This window comes from Alosa alosa, chromosome 4 (genome assembly GCF_017589495.1).
Source record: "Alosa alosa isolate M-15738 ecotype Scorff River chromosome 4, AALO_Geno_1.1, whole genome shotgun sequence".
Taxonomy (NCBI): domain Eukaryota; kingdom Metazoa; phylum Chordata; class Actinopteri; order Clupeiformes; family Clupeidae; genus Alosa; species Alosa alosa.
In genome coordinates this window covers 25901582-25919231 of record NC_063192.1, presented here as the reverse complement: position 1 = coordinate 25919231, position 17650 = coordinate 25901582, and the positions used below count along the sequence as shown (strand labels likewise).

Genomic DNA, 17650 nt, shown 5'->3' with positions numbered 1-17650 from the left:
TATCAATGACATTGATAGCATTCTTCTCCCTATTATTATTATTATTATTATGTAAGGAAACCGACCTTCAACAAATCACAGTCAGAAGAAATATTTGTCACATCTGAGTACAACATCAATGGCTGGCACTGGATGAGAAGAATGTCGCTAATTGGAAGGGTTACTTACTTCATACAAATCAAAACACAAGCCAGTCACTTGTCTCTTCAGCACTGGAAATAGATGGTGACTTTGTTGTAGGACAGAGACATCTGCTGGACAAAGCCAGGTAGTGAGTACACAGAGCACAAACATACAGGGCATTTATAACATATCTATACAGTATTGTCAGGGTTTTGTCAATACACTTGTAACAATGTGTAACTGGTAGGATAGACCAACTAGTAGGATAAGTTGTTATAGGAGTTCATCATCTGATGTACCTATAATGCATTACTATGACTAAGAAAAAGACAAACTCGGGTGCACTGATTATGACAAGTGGAAAGACTTTTACTTTCAGTATAACAAAAGAAGAATGCACTTTTCGGTTGACTGTACATTTGACTTATTTCTTTTCAGCTGAATTTACCATGAAGTCATTTTGTATGCTTGAGTTAAGTTCATGTCCAAACATAACATGTTAACAGTTACTGCAAATGAAAAAAAAAGTAGCAGCAAAGAAACAAAGACAAAGCAACTGAGAATACTTTAAGCCAGACACCAAAGATGAAGCTACATTTCAGACAGTTAAGATTATTTAAGATTATTCACAAACCATGCCATTCTTCAGATCTCACATTCATCCTTTTAAGATATCCAATGAATAAACTGCTTGTGAGCAGAGTAGGAAATAAGTTGTCAAAACAATACATGTTTTGCAAAGAAGAATTTTTTTTACATAGTGACAACATTGTTATCATTATTCCTATGAGCACCAGAGGAAACAAAAATGTATTAACATTACTAAAATATAAGTTGTTCACAGAAAAGAATAACATTTATTTAAATGTAAAAGACTGCACGCATGCTTAAAGAATAATTACCTGACCAAAAAATTGACCATCTTCCATGATCTGCGATATATATACACAGCAACATGTTTACATATGATTTACAAGCATTCGCAAGTAATAACTTCAAGTGCTAGAACATAAAAATTCTTTCTGAAATAGAGGAGCTATCTGTGCCACTTAAAATAATTATTGGGAAAGGGATAATCCAAATGTAGCTAAAAAGTCAAATTTGCTATGTATCCATGAAAATTTGTGTATATCAGATAACAAATTCCTATTCTTCCAATAAAAAATAAATGTGCATACCTTTAAACATCTTTCTCATCACTGCATCCAGATCAATGCAGGATCACATACTGAGATCAGGAGAATAGAGTTGGAAGCACTTGACTGTCACTCATCTTGTAGACGCATACAACAGCTTACTAGACACAGACACTTGCCATCACACTATTTCAACGAAATGAACAATAGACTTTTTTTCAGTATTGTATACAACCAATTGCTCCTTTACATTGTACTATAAGCAGTCTCTCTCCCCACTCACTGTACTGCTATTCCTACTATACTGCTATTCCTGAGCAAGCCTCTGGGCTGTCAGTCTCTGAGCAGTACATACTCTTTGACAGACTCAGGTAGTGGGAGTTGCTTGACAGCTGTAGGCAGGTACTGCACGCCCAGACTCTGGCGGACAGCGCACCGGGCCAGGCCCCGCAGACTTGGTGGCTGGGACACCATACTGGTGAGGCGGGCCAGCAGCTGGGGATCCTTGGTGAGCTCACGGGGCAACGAGCCGTCGGCGCGGCGGATCTGGAAGAGGCCGGCGGCCCGACACAGCAGCTCCAGGCACTCCTCCTCCTGCTCCGTGCCCAGGCCACGCGCCAGCAAGGCCACCAGCCGCGAGATGGGAGTCTGGCCCTTCAGGTTGGTGACGTGCACCTGGGCGCCGTACTCCAGCAGCACGCGCACACTCTCCAGGTTGCCCTTCATGGCGGCCCAACTGAGCGGCGTGTCGCTGTTGTAGTCGCGGGCGTTGGGGCAGGCCCCACTCTCCAGCAGAGCCCGCACACACTCTGGGTTGTCCTTGAAGGCAGCCCAGTGCAGGGGCGTATCCTTGTTGCCATCCAGTGCATTGGGCTGGGCACCATACTCCAGCAGTAGCTCCACACAGCTCTCATCCTTCTCAGCAGCATAATGCAGCGCTGTGCGATTATACCCATCCAGTGCATTTACCTGTGGACCAACTCACACTTAGGCTGAAGACTAACAGATGGAATAATTAAGTAAGTTTAAGAAAACTTTAATATATTCAGTGTTTCCCACAGAATTAAATTCCATTTGTGGTGGTTGGTTTGCAGAATTAACTTGAATGCAACAGTTAACAAATTAGCACAGCGTGGTTATGATACTAACCAGATTTAAGCAGAATTTAGTACAACCTAGAAAATCATTGTGTGGCGGTCAATGTTGATATTGTGGTAGGCCGCCACAAATAAGTCAATGTATGGGAAACACTGATATTACTGATTGTTGCTGACATTATTAGAGTAGCATACCTCAGCTCCCTTCTCCAGCAAAAGCTCAACACAGTCAGCATCCGCCACCATGCAAGCGCAATGAAGAGGCTTCAGAGTGCCGTGCATCCGGTTGACATCTGCCCCCTGGACAAGCAAGACACCAGTTAAGTTATGGTGCAGATTGCAGCAAAGTTGCAAATGACAAGTCGCTATCAGGTTTACCTTGCGTATAAGGTCTTCAACATTGTCGTGGGGGAATGAGCGGATGGCAGCAATCGTCCTTATCAGCCTCTCAGACAGAGAATATTTACTTTGAATGCTTTGCATGATGTACCACATAGTTGAGCTCATTTGGACTGGAAGTACATCTCACCCTGGCCGGGTGAACTCACACCGCACTCGAAACAAACTGCGGTAAAAAGGGAAGAGTTACTAGAATTGACCACGGTAAATTATAAGACGATTATGGAGTGATCTATCAGAGAATTATCAGAGATTTATGAGGCAATAGCAATATTGGTAGCAATATGGGGAACCAACTGATCAAGACACGGTGACACACTTGACATTTCTGTAAGCAATCCGGCAAGTTAGGCAGTAGAAATTCGTCAAAATTCTGGAGTATTTTGACGCCGATCTCTGTATTAGTAGCGTTTAACCCGACGTCAGTCTTGCTTAAAAACACTCAGAATTGTATACTGACATGGCATGCAATAGGGACCTGCTTATGATGGTTTGGAGAACATTAGCTAGCAGACAGATAATAATACGCGAATAGCATCAACCTACTATGAACTCTCTGTCCAGATCATCTGAAATGTTAACATTAACAATGACGGGTACAGTACGATGCGAACATAATTTGCCGACTGTCAAAGCCCATCACGTGAATGGAGAACTAGCTAAGTGACTAGCATACCAAAAACAAACCATTTTTGTTGGCTACAAATCCTATCATGCTAACTATAGTTATGCTAACAACGCGTTTATGTTCAGTATTTTCATCAAATACACCGGAAACTCGGCAAACCACTTATGCACATTTATAAATACTAACAAAATAAAGAGACGAAACACATATGCTGTCATGAAGGAAATTAGATTCTAGCCCACACCTGGGACATGTTTACTACAGTATCGTTAGCTAACGAGCTAAGAATGCTTAGCAAGCAAGTGGCTATAGCTTTGATACAATGCCAGATACACTTCTAACACAAAATAGTATTATACAGTTTAATTCCTTGCCTTAAACATTACATCCTATTTATTTCCGTATCAAACTATTTTGCCTTCTGCGGCAATAACGAACCTTCACGTCCTCACGGAAGCAACCCAGTGAGCTAGTTAACTCGTTATGGCAGCAACACTCTTTCGACTGCTCAACAAAAACACAGCGACGCCATGCACATCACGTCATCGCGACGATTACACGCCACAGTGCATTCACCAAAACATACACCCGAGACCCGAAGACGGCAATCATACAATGATAGTAATGAAATGAATCCTTCAAACCTGTTTCATTACCGCGCGGCCTAAAGTTGAAGCCCACACGTGCTGGCTAACAATGTTACCAAATGTCATTGCAAGCATTCCACACATACCAGTTACTCATCTCCAAATATAGTCCTCGGTTGGCTGTGGAAATGCCATGTAGGGTTTCAAATCCACTGGACTCGCCTAACTGTACAGTAAATGTAATAAATACAAGAATTAAACACTAAACAATCACATCAAAACGCATACTAATTTACAGTTCTCATTGTACAAATAGGAGGCTTCTTTTCACATTATGTACCAACAGTGTTATAATAAACAAGCCATGTTACTACAGGGTACAGAGTATTTTAAAAATGTAAATCTAAATAGACCTTCATCTCAGTCCTCAGAATAAAAAACAGGCATGCCTTTTGCTGGTTAATATTACAGAACTAACCTGCCTAATCTTCTCAAAAGGACCCTTGATTGAAAATCCCATGTGGAGCCTTGTCTGATGATGGTAGGCTACTGCACTTCACACCTCCTCACTGTTCTGAGCAAACATGCACAACTCTTAATCCTTCAACTGTAAACACAAACTTGCCCTAGCTGCTGTTGCTAGTTTATGTTTGCCCATCAATATCAGCAAGACCACATTAAGGTCAAAAGGCCACTGAACTTGGATCAGATAATAGATAAGGGTGTCAGCTCTCCATTTGCACCAATTCATGGGTGTCTGAAAAGAAAATGGGAGATTAAGTAGTGTAACATTAAACACCATCTAATCATATGAACAGCAATACAAAAGATTACAACACCCACGCACATACACACACACACACACACAAACCAAAAACAAGAGTAATTGTACTCTAAGGCCAAAACAAAATAATTTATTTTCTTTTTGTGACATTTTATTCAGACAGCTAGAATTTAGTGTCTCAAACACTTCAATCCGTTGCTATATATTCTTCCCTTTGCCACCCCACCCCTAAATCAAGAAAACAGAAATAACCCAACATTAAGGAGAAAATGCTATTCCTGTAGATTTTTGCAAGCCTGTCAACATCAACATTATTCTTCTAAAATGATTTCACATTACATGACAGTAAGATTTTTTTTTTTTTTTTTAAAACAAGTTAGTGCATTTTATTTTATTACACTAAACCACTAGCTGCTCATACTCATTAATGGAAAAACAAACAGACAAACAAAGCCCCAGTGATTCATTACTCATGTACTGCATTACTAAACCCCTAGTCAATGCATCAAGTATTCTCATCTGAAATCTCAATCAAGATACAAATATTAGATGTGTGGCTCTCACCCAGTACCATCTCTCAACATTTGAGGAAATTGGCCTATGAGAATTGAGCGTGCATGGGGAGGAGAGGGGGTGAAGCTTCGCACAGTAGAATTAAAATAAATAATTAAAAGAAAAATAGTAATAATAATAATAATAATAATAATAATAATAATAATGCAATACTTAAAACAAAATCCAACTGCAATACTGGTTTCCAAAACAAACTAGATTTTCCAAGATGAAACAGCACCAATTCCATCCTCACATCACAAAAAAAAAAAAAAAAAAGAATAAATTTGTGGTGGCTACAGGTCAGTGTTACGAAAGCATGTTTGCTGGTTAAGGTCATACTCTTTTACTGGTCTCAATGTCACACTCCCACACCACTCTCTATGCAATTGGGGTGGGGGGGGGGGCTGATAGACATTTACTACATTTTCTCATTACAGATGGTAAAGTTCACTGCTCTAAAGCCTAAAATGTAACACCTTAGGAGAACACATTGGCCCGCTGGTTGTTTGAGACTCCACAACTCACCAACATTACATTCAACATGGTAAGCTATGGACTGTAGGCTGCTGGCACATCATATGAACAGACATAGGCTAGTGTCAACCATTTGAATGCCGTAGTAACACGATTAGCACTTTTTTCACTGATGATCATTGATACATTCTGCATAAGGATATTTCTTACGTTACAAAAAGAATAACGAAGGGAGTAGGTGTCTAAAACTGGTTTTGAAACGATCCGTCATCATAGCCAGTTAAAAATAACATGTCCTACAGAGCCCTAAACCTTGGAAGATCAACAGAAACACAAAACTGCCTTTACCGGCAGGCGTTCCTTCTCATCGTCGCACACCCACAGATCTGCTATCAGATCACCCAACAAAGCACCTACCACAACCATCCAATGACCTCAGGAGCATTGACATGCCTCTGGAATACCACACTATTTCTGGACAGAGCCGTCTCCATACTCAAATCTAGCAGTCAAGGAAATACAGTGGAGAACGTTTCGGGAAAAGATTTTGGACAACGGAATCGTGACCTTACACTAATCACGGATGGACCGATTCTTCAAAGAACCCAATCCTGGGACGACATTCATTTAAAACATACGACAAACCAGAGCAAAGTGGAAATATGTTACAGGTTACCACCTTTAGCAATCCTCATCCTTCTATTAGACAGCAGACAATAAGGGCCTTTGAGTAAGCAAGAAAATGGAGAAAGTAAATCACACATGAGCTAATCAGATTTGCAGAGACCACACTTGACCTATTATTCTGTACAATCACAACTGCGCAGTTAATCAAACAATGACAATTTCCATTTGTAGATCAACCCTGAATGTTCCATTTCGATGTGGAGTTAAACTCACAACAAGAGGGAACAAAAAAAAAAAAAAAAAAAAAAAAAAAAAAGAAAGATATTTCGTCGGCATGAACCAACTCTCATCCTCTGCTTAAAACACACCCCACTGAGAACACCATGTTGTAAACATATAGAGCCAGGCTGATTATCAACAAATATGAGCACACAGTACAAAATCAGTTCAAGGGGTGAGGGAATCAATGCACATCTAACATCTGAGATGACAAAGTATAGTATAACTGACTCTGTAACCAGCTCTGATCTGTGATGCATCAAGGGTCAGTGCTTGATTAAAATCAGATTGCAGCTTTTAAAAAAAAAAAAAAAAAAAAAAAAAAAAAAGGAAAAAGATCAATCACCCTTCAGTGAACCAGTGACAGGTTGGCATTATTGGCAAGCTTTGACTTTGTAATGAGTTTGAGAAAATTGACAAGGCTCAATAACCAACTAATCTTAATTTTGCAATATTTAGTACAATATTTATAAAGGTTTTCTAGCTATCCAACACCATGTCACTGATCATGAAAGCATACAGAATTAATCGACAGCAATGTCACTCAATCTAATGAAAAAAATAGAATGAACAAAAAAAAAAAAAAAGACCAACAGTAAGTATTACTGCTGCTCCTAAATTCGTTTTCCAAACAATTCATTCTCAACCAAACATATCCTATATGAGACCTAAGTCCCAAGATGATGATGCAACACTACTGAAAACCACATCCTTTCACACAACTTCAAAGTTCATATACACCGACTGCAAAAAGTCACTCACTCCCAGTGTCCTGCAATTTGCAAATAAGCTTTTTTTCTTAAAAAAAAAGAAAGAAAAAGGAAAAGGATTGAATGAAATCATTGCATGTTAAAGTGATATCTTTGTATAGGTACATGACATTTATATATGCCTGTTCCTTTCTTCTTAGTGCATAAGTTCATTGCAGACCACTGTCATTCATATAGACAGACAGTGATGGGCTTCTTCACTGCCCAAGGCTCCATCTCTCGGCCAAATATGAGGCGAGAGAGAGTGACCAACTTTTTTTGGAAAAAAGGAGGGAGGGGAAAAAAACAAAATGAAGAAAAAAAAAAAAAAGAAAGCACTAAGATTTACATTCTTAAGGGGGGACATTTTCAATTTAACGGGACGAGACGGGATCTTTTTCCTATTCGATCACTCCCTTTCGTTTGCTTTACGATTGTTTTTTATGCCCATTTTCCTGGGTGTCCCAGTCTGCAGTCATTTCATGAGACTTTCCTCTAGACATGCCCCAGGCAGGAGAGGTGGCTACCATTTAGGTTGTTGCTTTTATATCTTATTTCATCTCTTTTTGTTTATATATATTTATGTATGTGTATATATATATATATTGTTTATTATTTTATATATATATATATATATATATATATATATATATATATATATATTTTATATATGCGTGTATATATTCATACATTTGTACTGAATTCATTTTTTGTTTTCTCTGCAAGTCTTTACTTTGGCGATATGGGAGGGATGTTCTGCTCTTTGCCCGTGTGTCTGGGCCCTCCTTGTGGGGAGTTGCGTCGGCCAAAGGGGGGGCGCCGCTGCTGCTCCCGGAGCTTGAGGCCACCTGTGCCGGCCCTGGGGGGACCGTTGTTGCGGTAATAGCCCTGGCCGTCACGGGGAGGGCGCCCCTCGCGGCCCTTGCACTCGGCTCCTCGCTCCAGGGGCCGCTCGGGCTTGTCCGAGGGGCTGTGGGGCCCGCCGGCTGGCTCCTCGGCCTTGTTGACGCGCAGCTCACGCAGAGGCTGGGAGGCCGGAGGAGTGGTGGGGGCGGCAGCAGCGGCGGAGGGGGCCGGTGTGGGTGGGGGGTCCTTGGGGGCGCTGGCACACCTCCGCATAGCTCAACTTGCGGGGCTCCTGGCAGGGGGAATGAGACAGACAGGGGTGTTAAGAGTCAGAGGTCATCAAAAGATAAAACTAAATCACTGCTCATGTTTCCCCTTCTCTCTCACTGTAACTAAGGCCTTCAGATCTCATAATCTTACCGCTCATCAGGTCTGGACAAGAGGAGGCTCATGACTTGTGTGGGGACAGAGCAGAGAAATAGGTAGAGGGAAAGGGTGCAGAAACAAGAGAGAAAGAAAGTAGAACCAGCACAGGCCCTTCACCTCCCCCTTCCAGGGGGCCCTCTATGCGCATAAGTTTCTCATCACTAGGCCTGACGATGTTACTCAACAGCAGTCTTATCTTTAGAGAACACCCACATAGTTAAGCAACAAGTGGCAGTCTGCCACAAGACAATTCAGTTGACACAATAAAAGGTGTAAATACTGACAAGTGGGATAAGCCCGTCTTCCTCCAGTCTAGTGCATGCGTGTGGGAGGTCTCACCATGGCGGGGGTGGAGTTGGTGGTGGTGGTGCTGGAGGGGGCTGGGCTGGCCTGGGGGGTTCCTGGGGTGGGGGCTGTGCTCGGCTGAGGCTTGGAACCAGCTGCTGCCTGCGTGTGTGAGGGAGCGGGGGCGGAGGCAGCGACGACGGCAGCAGCGGAGGCGGTGGGTGCCGGTGTCTCTTTCTGAACAGGGAGCTCAGGCCTCTCCTGTTTCTTCTCCTGGTGGCTCGTGCTGCTGAGAGAACAGGGAGGGGAAGGCAAGGGGGGAGGAGGAGGAGGGGGAGGAGAGGCAGAACAACAATGGGAAACCTGAGCATTGCTGACAGAGACAGGTGGGAGTGCTTCAGCAGGAGTGCCACTTCACTTCCAGATCCTTCTGTCTTTTGACAGTCAGGGAAGCAAAAGCTTCAACAGAACCCCCCCCCCCCCATCCTCACACACACACACAGGCTTTTCTGTTTAGGTGGCAAGGCTTTGTACCTGGCTGTGGTAGACTCCAAGGTGTGAGAAGTGGTTTTGCTTGCAGGCTGGACGGGCCTGATGGTGCTGACGCTGTCCTCTGGGGCTGTGGGATGACTTGCGGCTCCGTCTTTGCTGGCATCTGATTGCTGCTGCTGCTGCTGTTGCTGCTGCTGTGGTTGCTGCGACAAATGACACCCACAAAAGACTTTTATTACTGTGTGACTGAACACCAACCCCCTTTTACTTTAGCCCTGATTGTATAGCCTATTTCAAAAGGCAGACAGGGGAAAAAAAAAAAAATATATATATATATATATATATTATATATATTATGGGCAACGTGTCTATTTTTAAATAAATGACTGGGTGTGCTTTCTGTGGCCGTGCTGGGCTGACCTTGTCCCTGTTGATGCCCCGCACCACGTCAGACATGCGGTTCTCTAGCACGGGCTCGCCCTGCGTGCTCACCACGCAGCCTGGCAGAGGGGGGAAGTTGGAGGCAGCCAGGTCAAACTTAGGCTGAGGGACCTTGACCTCTGGGAGAGAAATCGGCCGCTGTGGGGAGGGCAAAAGGACACATTAAAATCAACACAAACAATACGTGTACATATCTGGACAAAACAGGAACGATCAGCACGAAACATGAAAGAGTGGGATGTTACCGAGACGTGTGGGGGGAGGGAACACTTACCGTGGTGCGCTCGTCCTCTCTCCTCCTGCGGTTCCCTCTGTATGTACTCCGCCTGTAAACCATGTGGTAAGGGAGGGTCAGTAAATGCTCAACAGCTACTACAACAAGTTCAGCTCCATCTAGGTTTCCCTGTCTGTCTCTGGCCTTCAGATCTCATAATCTTACCGCTCATTGGGTCTGGACATGAGGAGCATCCCGACTTCTGTGGGGAGAGACGTGAGGAAAGAAGAGAAAAAGGAGCAGAGAAAAGGAAGAGAGGAAGGAAGGAAGAAAGAAAGAAAAGAAAGAACCAGCAGAAGCCGTTCCTCCTCCCACGCCCAGGGGGCCCTCTATGCGCTTGAGTTTCTCATCACCAGGCCTGATGGTGTCAAAGCTGCCTCTGGGCAACTCAACACCTTTCAGATATTCGCTCCAAGATAAGCTTGCACTACAGTTGCTAGATACACTGAAACACACCCAAGGTGACTCGAAGCTGGGCAAACAAGAGGCCGCGGCGATTCTTACTGACCTTCCACGGTTGGCCATGCTGTTGTCGTCGGAGGGCTCGGACGCGGTCAGGTGGGTGAAGGAGGGACTGAGCTCAGCTGTGCCCAGTGCGGGGCCACTGCTGGGGGGGGGGGCTGCGCAGGCCCGTAAGTCCATCCACCAGCGGGACGGGAGCCACAGGGGCGGGGGCTCCGTCACTGGCCCTTGACTGAGGCTTCACATGGTTCCTGTGGAGAGTGCAACACAAGGGAGTTGGGATGAGTCTGCACAGGATTAAAACTAGCGATGAAGCCGGAAGCATCATGTCAAAATGGGGGAAATTGTGATGGTACACATTCTGGTCTAACTTCCTATCCACTAGGCCATGTCAACATGGGCTGCATGCAATGATGGAACAAAACAAATGTGTACATGACCAACCAGTGACACAGATCAAGAATGTTGGGTTGAAAATATTTTCTGGTACTCTGTCAAGCTGATTTATACTTACAATAAAGACTAGCTAGTTTGCTCCAAAATGGACATATTGCCAACAACGCCAATTACAGGAAAATTTAGGATGTCGAATCAGAATATTTAGTCTTAATTCATGCTTAGGTTAGTTAGCTTGAATACTGTGAGAAGCACAAACAGAATGATAAAACACTGTAAACCCAACATCACATATAATGGGTGGTTAGCAGTGATAAAGTCCCAGCATTGTCAAGCCTCATACATATCAGCAACAAACATGGCGATTTCGCCAAAAATCGCACGGCTGTAAATGGATTTATCACCAAAAAAAATAAAAGAAAATGGCATGGGGTGGAGCCAGTGGCACTGGCATAACCCTGATTAATGTTCAATTAATTAATGTTGGTTATGTATCTGAAGCTTGTATGAGAGAAAAGGGGTGTCATTCGACTACGATGATGCTGGAAAGAGTTGAACAGGTGTACCTGAAGGCATTTATTACATTCTTTCTGGAATAGAGAGGGACACTGTGGGGACAGCAAGAACACCAGCATGAGGGGCTACATTACTTACCGAAATAAATTATTTACTTTTTAAAAATCACACTTTAATCTGCACACTTCAACTATGAAGTTATGGTTTACATCCTCGTCAACATTTACACTTATTTCACTTCCTTGTTGATTTCTACTGAATACACATACTACCTTCCAATTCAATCCTTGCAGTCCTAACACACTTATAAACATATACACATACTCGTGCCATCAAGGGCTGTTTAAGACTATGTTTTAAGACTATTAATCGGTTTTATCATATCGTAAGCCACTGAATCCGCTGAAAAGCAAGATAACAGTATCACAAGGGAGATGACTTAAAACAGGAAATAAGCATTTAAAAGTCCTACCGGTTCCGACTGAAGGGACGGCCGAGGTTGAGCGAGTTGGAGCCAGTCTTATAGTGTGCAGGTGAGCTAAAACCATTCACAAAGCTACTGTTGGGAAACGGGGCCTGTGGTAGAGAGAAGGGATTTACAGAGCTCATGAGGATGTACTGAAGTACAGAAGAGTAAATGAAGCTGATCTTAGCAACCAAGTAACACCCAAAACCACATACGGCACGTTTACACAACACACATGGACTGATCTACACACCAGAGGGGTCTCGAAGTACGGCGTGGGCGAAGGTGTCCAGGTAGGAGGCATGATACTGTAGGGCAGGTACTGTTGCTGGGGACTGTAGACGTGTTGCATGAAGAGGGGCGAGCTGTACTGGGACTGGGTCTGGGTCTGCTGTGAGTACACACTGCAGTCCAGGCTGCGGTAGCCATTCTTCGCAAAGAACGTGTTGATAGCTTTTATTCTGGCCTAGAAAGAGGAGTCATGGGGCGTTAGGTGGTGGTCAGGAGGGATTTGAAAAAGCAGCAGCAAAAAAGATCTGAAACACATTAAGACAATTGTTGATAATCAACTCACCATGATTGGTTTTCCCTGAAATGTTTTCACTTCTTCCCTTAAATATCTGTACGCCTGAACAAGACAAAAAAAAAGCCATTCATAACCCTTACTTGATAAGGTAGACAGCCAAAAACTCAAAACCTAAATCAAGGAGAATACGTTACTTATGTACCCACCTGTTGAGCATCTGTGTCCGATTGGAATGTAATGTACCAGTTATTGTTGTGCGCAAACTCCACGCTGATAACTTTCGGACAGTTGTCGTTCTTAAAGAGGGCCTCCACTTCCTGAGGATGGAGAAGATAGTAAACAAAAGTCAGCTCATCATGGAGGACCAACACTGGGCTTCTTTCCTGGTGCTTCCTACAGGAGCTGGCCTCACCTCCACAGGCGTAGACTCCGGGACCTCCCTCAGGATGATGATGCAGCGCTTGTGATTGGGCCGAACTTTCTCCCCTTTCTCATCCACTTGTACCATAGGAGATGCTGGACATACAAGAGCATCCATGTATCAGTAATGCATTAAAAAGGCAGCCAATCAGAGATAGGTAGGTGTGTGTGTGTGTGTGTGTGTGTGTGTGTTGGCATAACATAATTGCCACAGCTTGCATCCACACCACATGCAAATATTCAGCCAGTGCATCAAAATATACATATTACCAAACCCTACATCAAACAGAATACATGAATAGGTCGACAGAAACAACCTTGATCAGCATGATGCCACATTAGGTTAGAAGTTTGGCTATAAGTCTTGGATCTACTTACATCGAAGCACATCCAGAATAAGGTCCATGTCGGTGGTCAGGACCTTTATGCCCTCCATGCTGGCGATGGTCCAGATGGGGACAAACTGGTCACTGTCCATCTGTGACATGAGGTACAGGTCCTTGGATAGATTTTCCCTGTGGTGATAATAAAATACAAATATGAACAGATAAACACTGCAAATGTCTTGGTCTAGACCAAATTGTGTCCATGCCCATTCAAAATGCATTCATCTTGTCTAGGCCCTGACCTGGAGAAGCAGAACTCCAGCTCCTTCTTGAGAGACTCCCGTAAACTCTCAGCAGAAATAGGCTGCTCCATTGTCAGGTTAGAATCAACTGAAACAAATCGACAAAACACATGATCAACAACCAAACAAAAACTCATCAAAAGTGTTGGGTCGTCAAACCGGTGTGGATGAAAAGTTGCAATGATATTGGTTTACAAAAGGAGAGGAAAAAGCAAAGCTTAACTGACCTTCAATTCCTGTTGGCGGCTCACAGAGGGGGAACTCTAAGTCAGGGGGATCCATACCATTCGCAGTACCCTCGGCAGCCCCCAAAGAGCTGCCGTCCTCCAGGCTTGGAAACCCTGTTGTGTACGCTTTACATCCGGAGGCGTCAGGATACCCTACAGATTCACAGGTTTGGGGCAAAACAAAGGTCAAATAACTCACCACTCCTGTGCCCAACAGCACAAAAGGGAACAGGAGAAACATGACCTCTACTTTTACAACTATGTACTTCTACGACTTTTACAGAAATGGCTAATTTGCACATAAAATAAAGGAATTTATATTACACACCCAAGTATTTATAATAAATTAATAGATGAGTTATGACAATCATAAACCCAATGAACTTGCATACCCTCTGGGATGTTTGTCTGGGACCAGGGGGAGCCCTCTGTACCATCTGCAGGGGCCTCGATGGGGACAGTAGGCATCTCCTGCCACACCTTGGCATTCGGGTTCAGACCGGCACCCTTAGAGGTCACCTGAGGCAAACATTACAGCATGTTCTTCATCGTTTCACTTCGATGCAGCTGAGCCCATTTCTTCCTTAATTTCCGGTAAGTTACATTTACAGAGGATGTGTTAATATTTTACTTATTGAATACCAATAAGCATTCTTTCCTAAATATGTCGTGCATACACAATAGTTAGACTTATGCAGTCAGCAAAAGTCTCAAGTTAAAAGTTCAAGATCACAATTCAGCTAAGCCAATGTGTGCGACCTGTTACGTAATCGTTTTGCTAGTTGCAGTAAAATAATAGCGCTCAGTGCAAGTTAATATCATAACATGAGGGTGAGGAAAGTACACAAATCCTGTCAAAAAAATTCGTTGACTACAATTTAAAAGAAATTTGAACCTCCGATGTATTCAAGATGGAAAGAACACGCCGGCTTTCAATGAACAACGTGAAGTTAGGTTGACGTTAGCAACACAAAACCAAATGACAAACAAAACATTCGGCTAAGTTAATGAATTAACTCTGACTCAAACTGTGACAAGTACAGTAGTGCACCATCAAAACAAACAGATCGTTCAATTTCTTTGGTTGTGACCCAACTACAATGCATCCATACGCTACACATTATTTTGTGCTAACAGCTAACGTTAAATATGTACAGCCATGAGGCCTTCGCAAGCTAAATAAGCTAAGGTTAGCAGGCTCTCACATGGTCTTCACCGATTGCCCGCGATGCATGCAGCTAAGTTTGCTAACAAGTCAACTGCACTGCATCAAGCTTACCTCGATGAACAAAAGCATTTTAGGCGGTCTCGTTCACTCAATGAACTGTGGAATTCTTCAAATTCACGATGTGGTGACCATTTAAGATAGTTTTGCCGCTGAAAGGAAGCGCTCAGAGTTGGACAGAATCCAGCTCAAGTTACTTCCAGCACACGTTTTCACGACCTTCAACCATTCGCTCTGTGAAAGATGAACTCCGCCTACCCCTCTCACACTTGCAGCACATTTTACCAACGACTCGATGTCTTCCGTAAAAGCAGACCGCCAAGAACCTTGCTTGTTGGTCAAGGGTACTGTCAATCAATACAGTTGAGTCTCACCCAAACTCGTCTAAACCCAGTCGAAATAGCACTAAATTACACACTGACGGTACATGATTAGTGATACATTGACCTGTTAATAAAGTATTATTATAGGTTCAACCAAGGTATCCCGAACACTGACAAATTCTGTGAATAGTTTGTTTACATGGTCCAATTTAAAGAATACTCCTGGTCAACAACAATAATTCAAATGCCGACGATGGACAACACAGTAGCTTTAAATGGGTTTCAGAACTTTCAGCTCTTTACTTTTACAAAGGACGTGGTTTCTGCTCTGTTTGTACTATGGCACAAACAGAAGAAACTTTGACTTTCGAGTGCTGCATGTCATGAGACCTATAACATATTTCGAGTCTGTCACTAGCCATGGTGGAGCACATGCCATAAGGGGCGCCATTGTCAATGACCACCTGCTACAAAATGATTCAGGCCCGCAACTCAAATGAACGGCAGGCGTAGAAAAACCCAACACTAGTTCTACAATCAGGCACCCAATAATCTATAAACTTTCACAAACTGATTCTAATACCCTGATCAACGTGGGAGTGAGTTTAAAGTATGGCGACACGTTGCAACGACGACTAATTTCACATTCGGGAAAGGAATCGACTCTTACAATATTATAATAAAAAAAGTCAAAGTTACTGACCAAAATCTGACTATAACCATCAACAACGACACCATTTACAGCCAATATGGACAACCAGTGATTCATATATCATCTGACAGCTGTAACGTTAACGACACACGTAGGCCTCGAACGTTCTCTTGATTAACTCCAGACAGACGGTAACGCAATGCAATCAAAGTGTGATTTGTTTACACCGGGATAGCTAAATTCTTACATTCCTACATCACGAGCAAAGTGCTTAATCTCTTTCGCGGTGACTACAATAACGTCAAGTAGCTCCTTGCTAAGCCGTCACTGACAAAGCAGATATAGCTGGCTAACTGGCCTTACCTTGCAGCGTATCGTAGCTTAAAGAGCTGACAAGTCAGCTGCCTGGTAACACGAGTGGCTACAACGATGTCAAGTATACCTTACAGAAACATCCTACCCAATTATATCAAATCAAATATAAAATCCAATCAGGTAGAAGCTATATAAATTGTTATTTTGCAGTAATGGACCCTTGATTTGGACTTAGAGGTTACATCAGACTTGTCATCCAGTACCAGCTTACGTTAACGTTAGCTAACGTAAGTCAAGCGACAAGATTGCCAAGGCAACCCCACATTGGCTAACTAAATATGGCTACGTTAGCCTAACGTTAAAATTCTGGCCCAACCTGCAGTCATCGAATATGACCATACATCCAAGAGGATAGTTGACAGTCAGCTCAAAACTGCAATTAAAATTTCGACTCATCGTTAAAATTGTGTCGTGCAATGACAGGCCCATGCTCACCATGCCGCCCGAATCTCCACCAGTCCCAAGTACCGTCTCGTCCTCTCCACGGATTTTGGATACCGGCTCAGCCTCCTCCTGCAGCTGCGGCACTCCGCCCTGGTCTGAACTCATCGGCCGCTCCTGGCTCACGCCGCCTCCGTCGTTCTCTCCCAACCCCCGCGTGTCACCCCAATTCCCACCAGTTACCGTAAAATAGTTACCGTTACCTAACTAGTAGTCGATTTACTCTGACTGTTGCGACTAAATCAGCTAACAGGTTAGCTAGCTAGCTAGCTAGCTAATAGTCTGGGCTACCAATTTAGCTATCTTGGCTAGCTAGCTAGCTAGCATACATCGACAAAAATGATCCAAACTCGAACGTGTAGATTCTAATACCGCAAAATGAAACAAAATGATAAGTCAAGTCACCAATCCAGGTTCTGGTGTTTCTTCCTTGATGTTCAAGCTAGCTTTATCTCCGATAAACGCATTCCTAACCGGGCGACCGAAGCGGACACAGGGGACACGCACCTTTCCTAAGAGTAGGCAGACATTAATACATTCCGCCACCGTCCCAGTTGCCACTGCGACCTCCTACTGCCCTCTGAAAAGCTAGTTTCCGGTTAAAAAAAAAAAAAGACCATAGAAGTCTGTGAGCTTCTGGCTTCTTCTTCTGATATGTAACAAACAGGTGATCAGAAAAACAGTATTTATTATGTAGTAACCTAGGCTATCACAAAACACACACTGAACAACAATTTATTTAGCCTGATTTCAACAGGTAGAGTTGTTTAATATTAACACTGCCTAATTAC

The 17650-nt window shown here is 43.3% G+C and overlaps 2 protein-coding genes across 5 annotated transcripts; both read right to left on the bottom strand.

Annotated features, from left to right (window-relative positions):
• Positions 1–465: 465 nt before the first annotated feature.
• On the bottom strand, positions 466–4530 carry asb8 (ankyrin repeat and SOCS box containing 8). 4 transcript variants are annotated; one of them, XM_048240551.1, is made up of 5 exons: positions 4449–4530; positions 4117–4196; positions 2735–2921; positions 2552–2656; positions 466–2228 (listed from the first exon to the last, which is right to left on the bottom strand). In XM_048240551.1, exons 3-5 carry the CDS (start codon positions 2861–2863, stop codon positions 1593–1595), a joined length of 870 nt encoding a protein of 289 aa, XP_048096508.1. In that variant the 5' UTR covers positions 2864–2921; positions 4117–4196; positions 4449–4530; the 3' UTR covers positions 466–1592. The 4 variants fall into 4 exon arrangements, with proteins under 4 accessions (XP_048096508.1, XP_048096507.1, XP_048096506.1 ...); XM_048240550.1 differs by lacking the exon at positions 4449–4530 and having other exon boundaries at positions 4028–4124; XM_048240549.1 differs by lacking the exons at positions 4117–4196; positions 4449–4530 and adding an exon at positions 3758–3973.
• Positions 4531–8115: 3585 nt separating this feature from the next.
• Positions 8116–17424, bottom strand: LOC125292958 (la-related protein 4). The gene is given in 19 exon segments (XM_048240547.1): positions 8116–8537; positions 8539–8576; positions 9050–9284; positions 9530–9690; positions 9908–10066; positions 10203–10254; positions 10711–10818; positions 10820–10915; positions 11627–11668; positions 12049–12152; positions 12296–12508; positions 12617–12670; positions 12775–12885; positions 12981–13084; positions 13367–13503; positions 13617–13704; positions 13844–13996; positions 14236–14362; positions 16854–17424. Coding segments are annotated over 19 exon segments (2466 nt in total). The 5' UTR covers positions 16968–17424; the 3' UTR covers positions 8116–8167.
• Positions 17425–17650: the final 226 nt, after the last annotated feature.

Excerpts from the sequence above, each read along its gene's own strand:
- asb8 (XM_048240551.1), bottom strand. The coding sequence starts at position 2,863 with ATGAGCTCAACTATGTGGTACATCATGCAAAGCATTCAAAGTAAATAT. Across the intron at positions 2,657-2,734 it reads TTGAAGACCTTATACGCAAG|GGGGCAGATGTCAACCGGAT; the intron begins GTAAACCTGATA and ends TTGCTTGTCCAG. Across the intron at positions 2,229-2,551 it reads TGCTGGAGAAGGGAGCTGAG|GTAAATGCACTGGATGGGTA; the intron begins GTATGCTACTCT and ends GTTGGTCCACAG.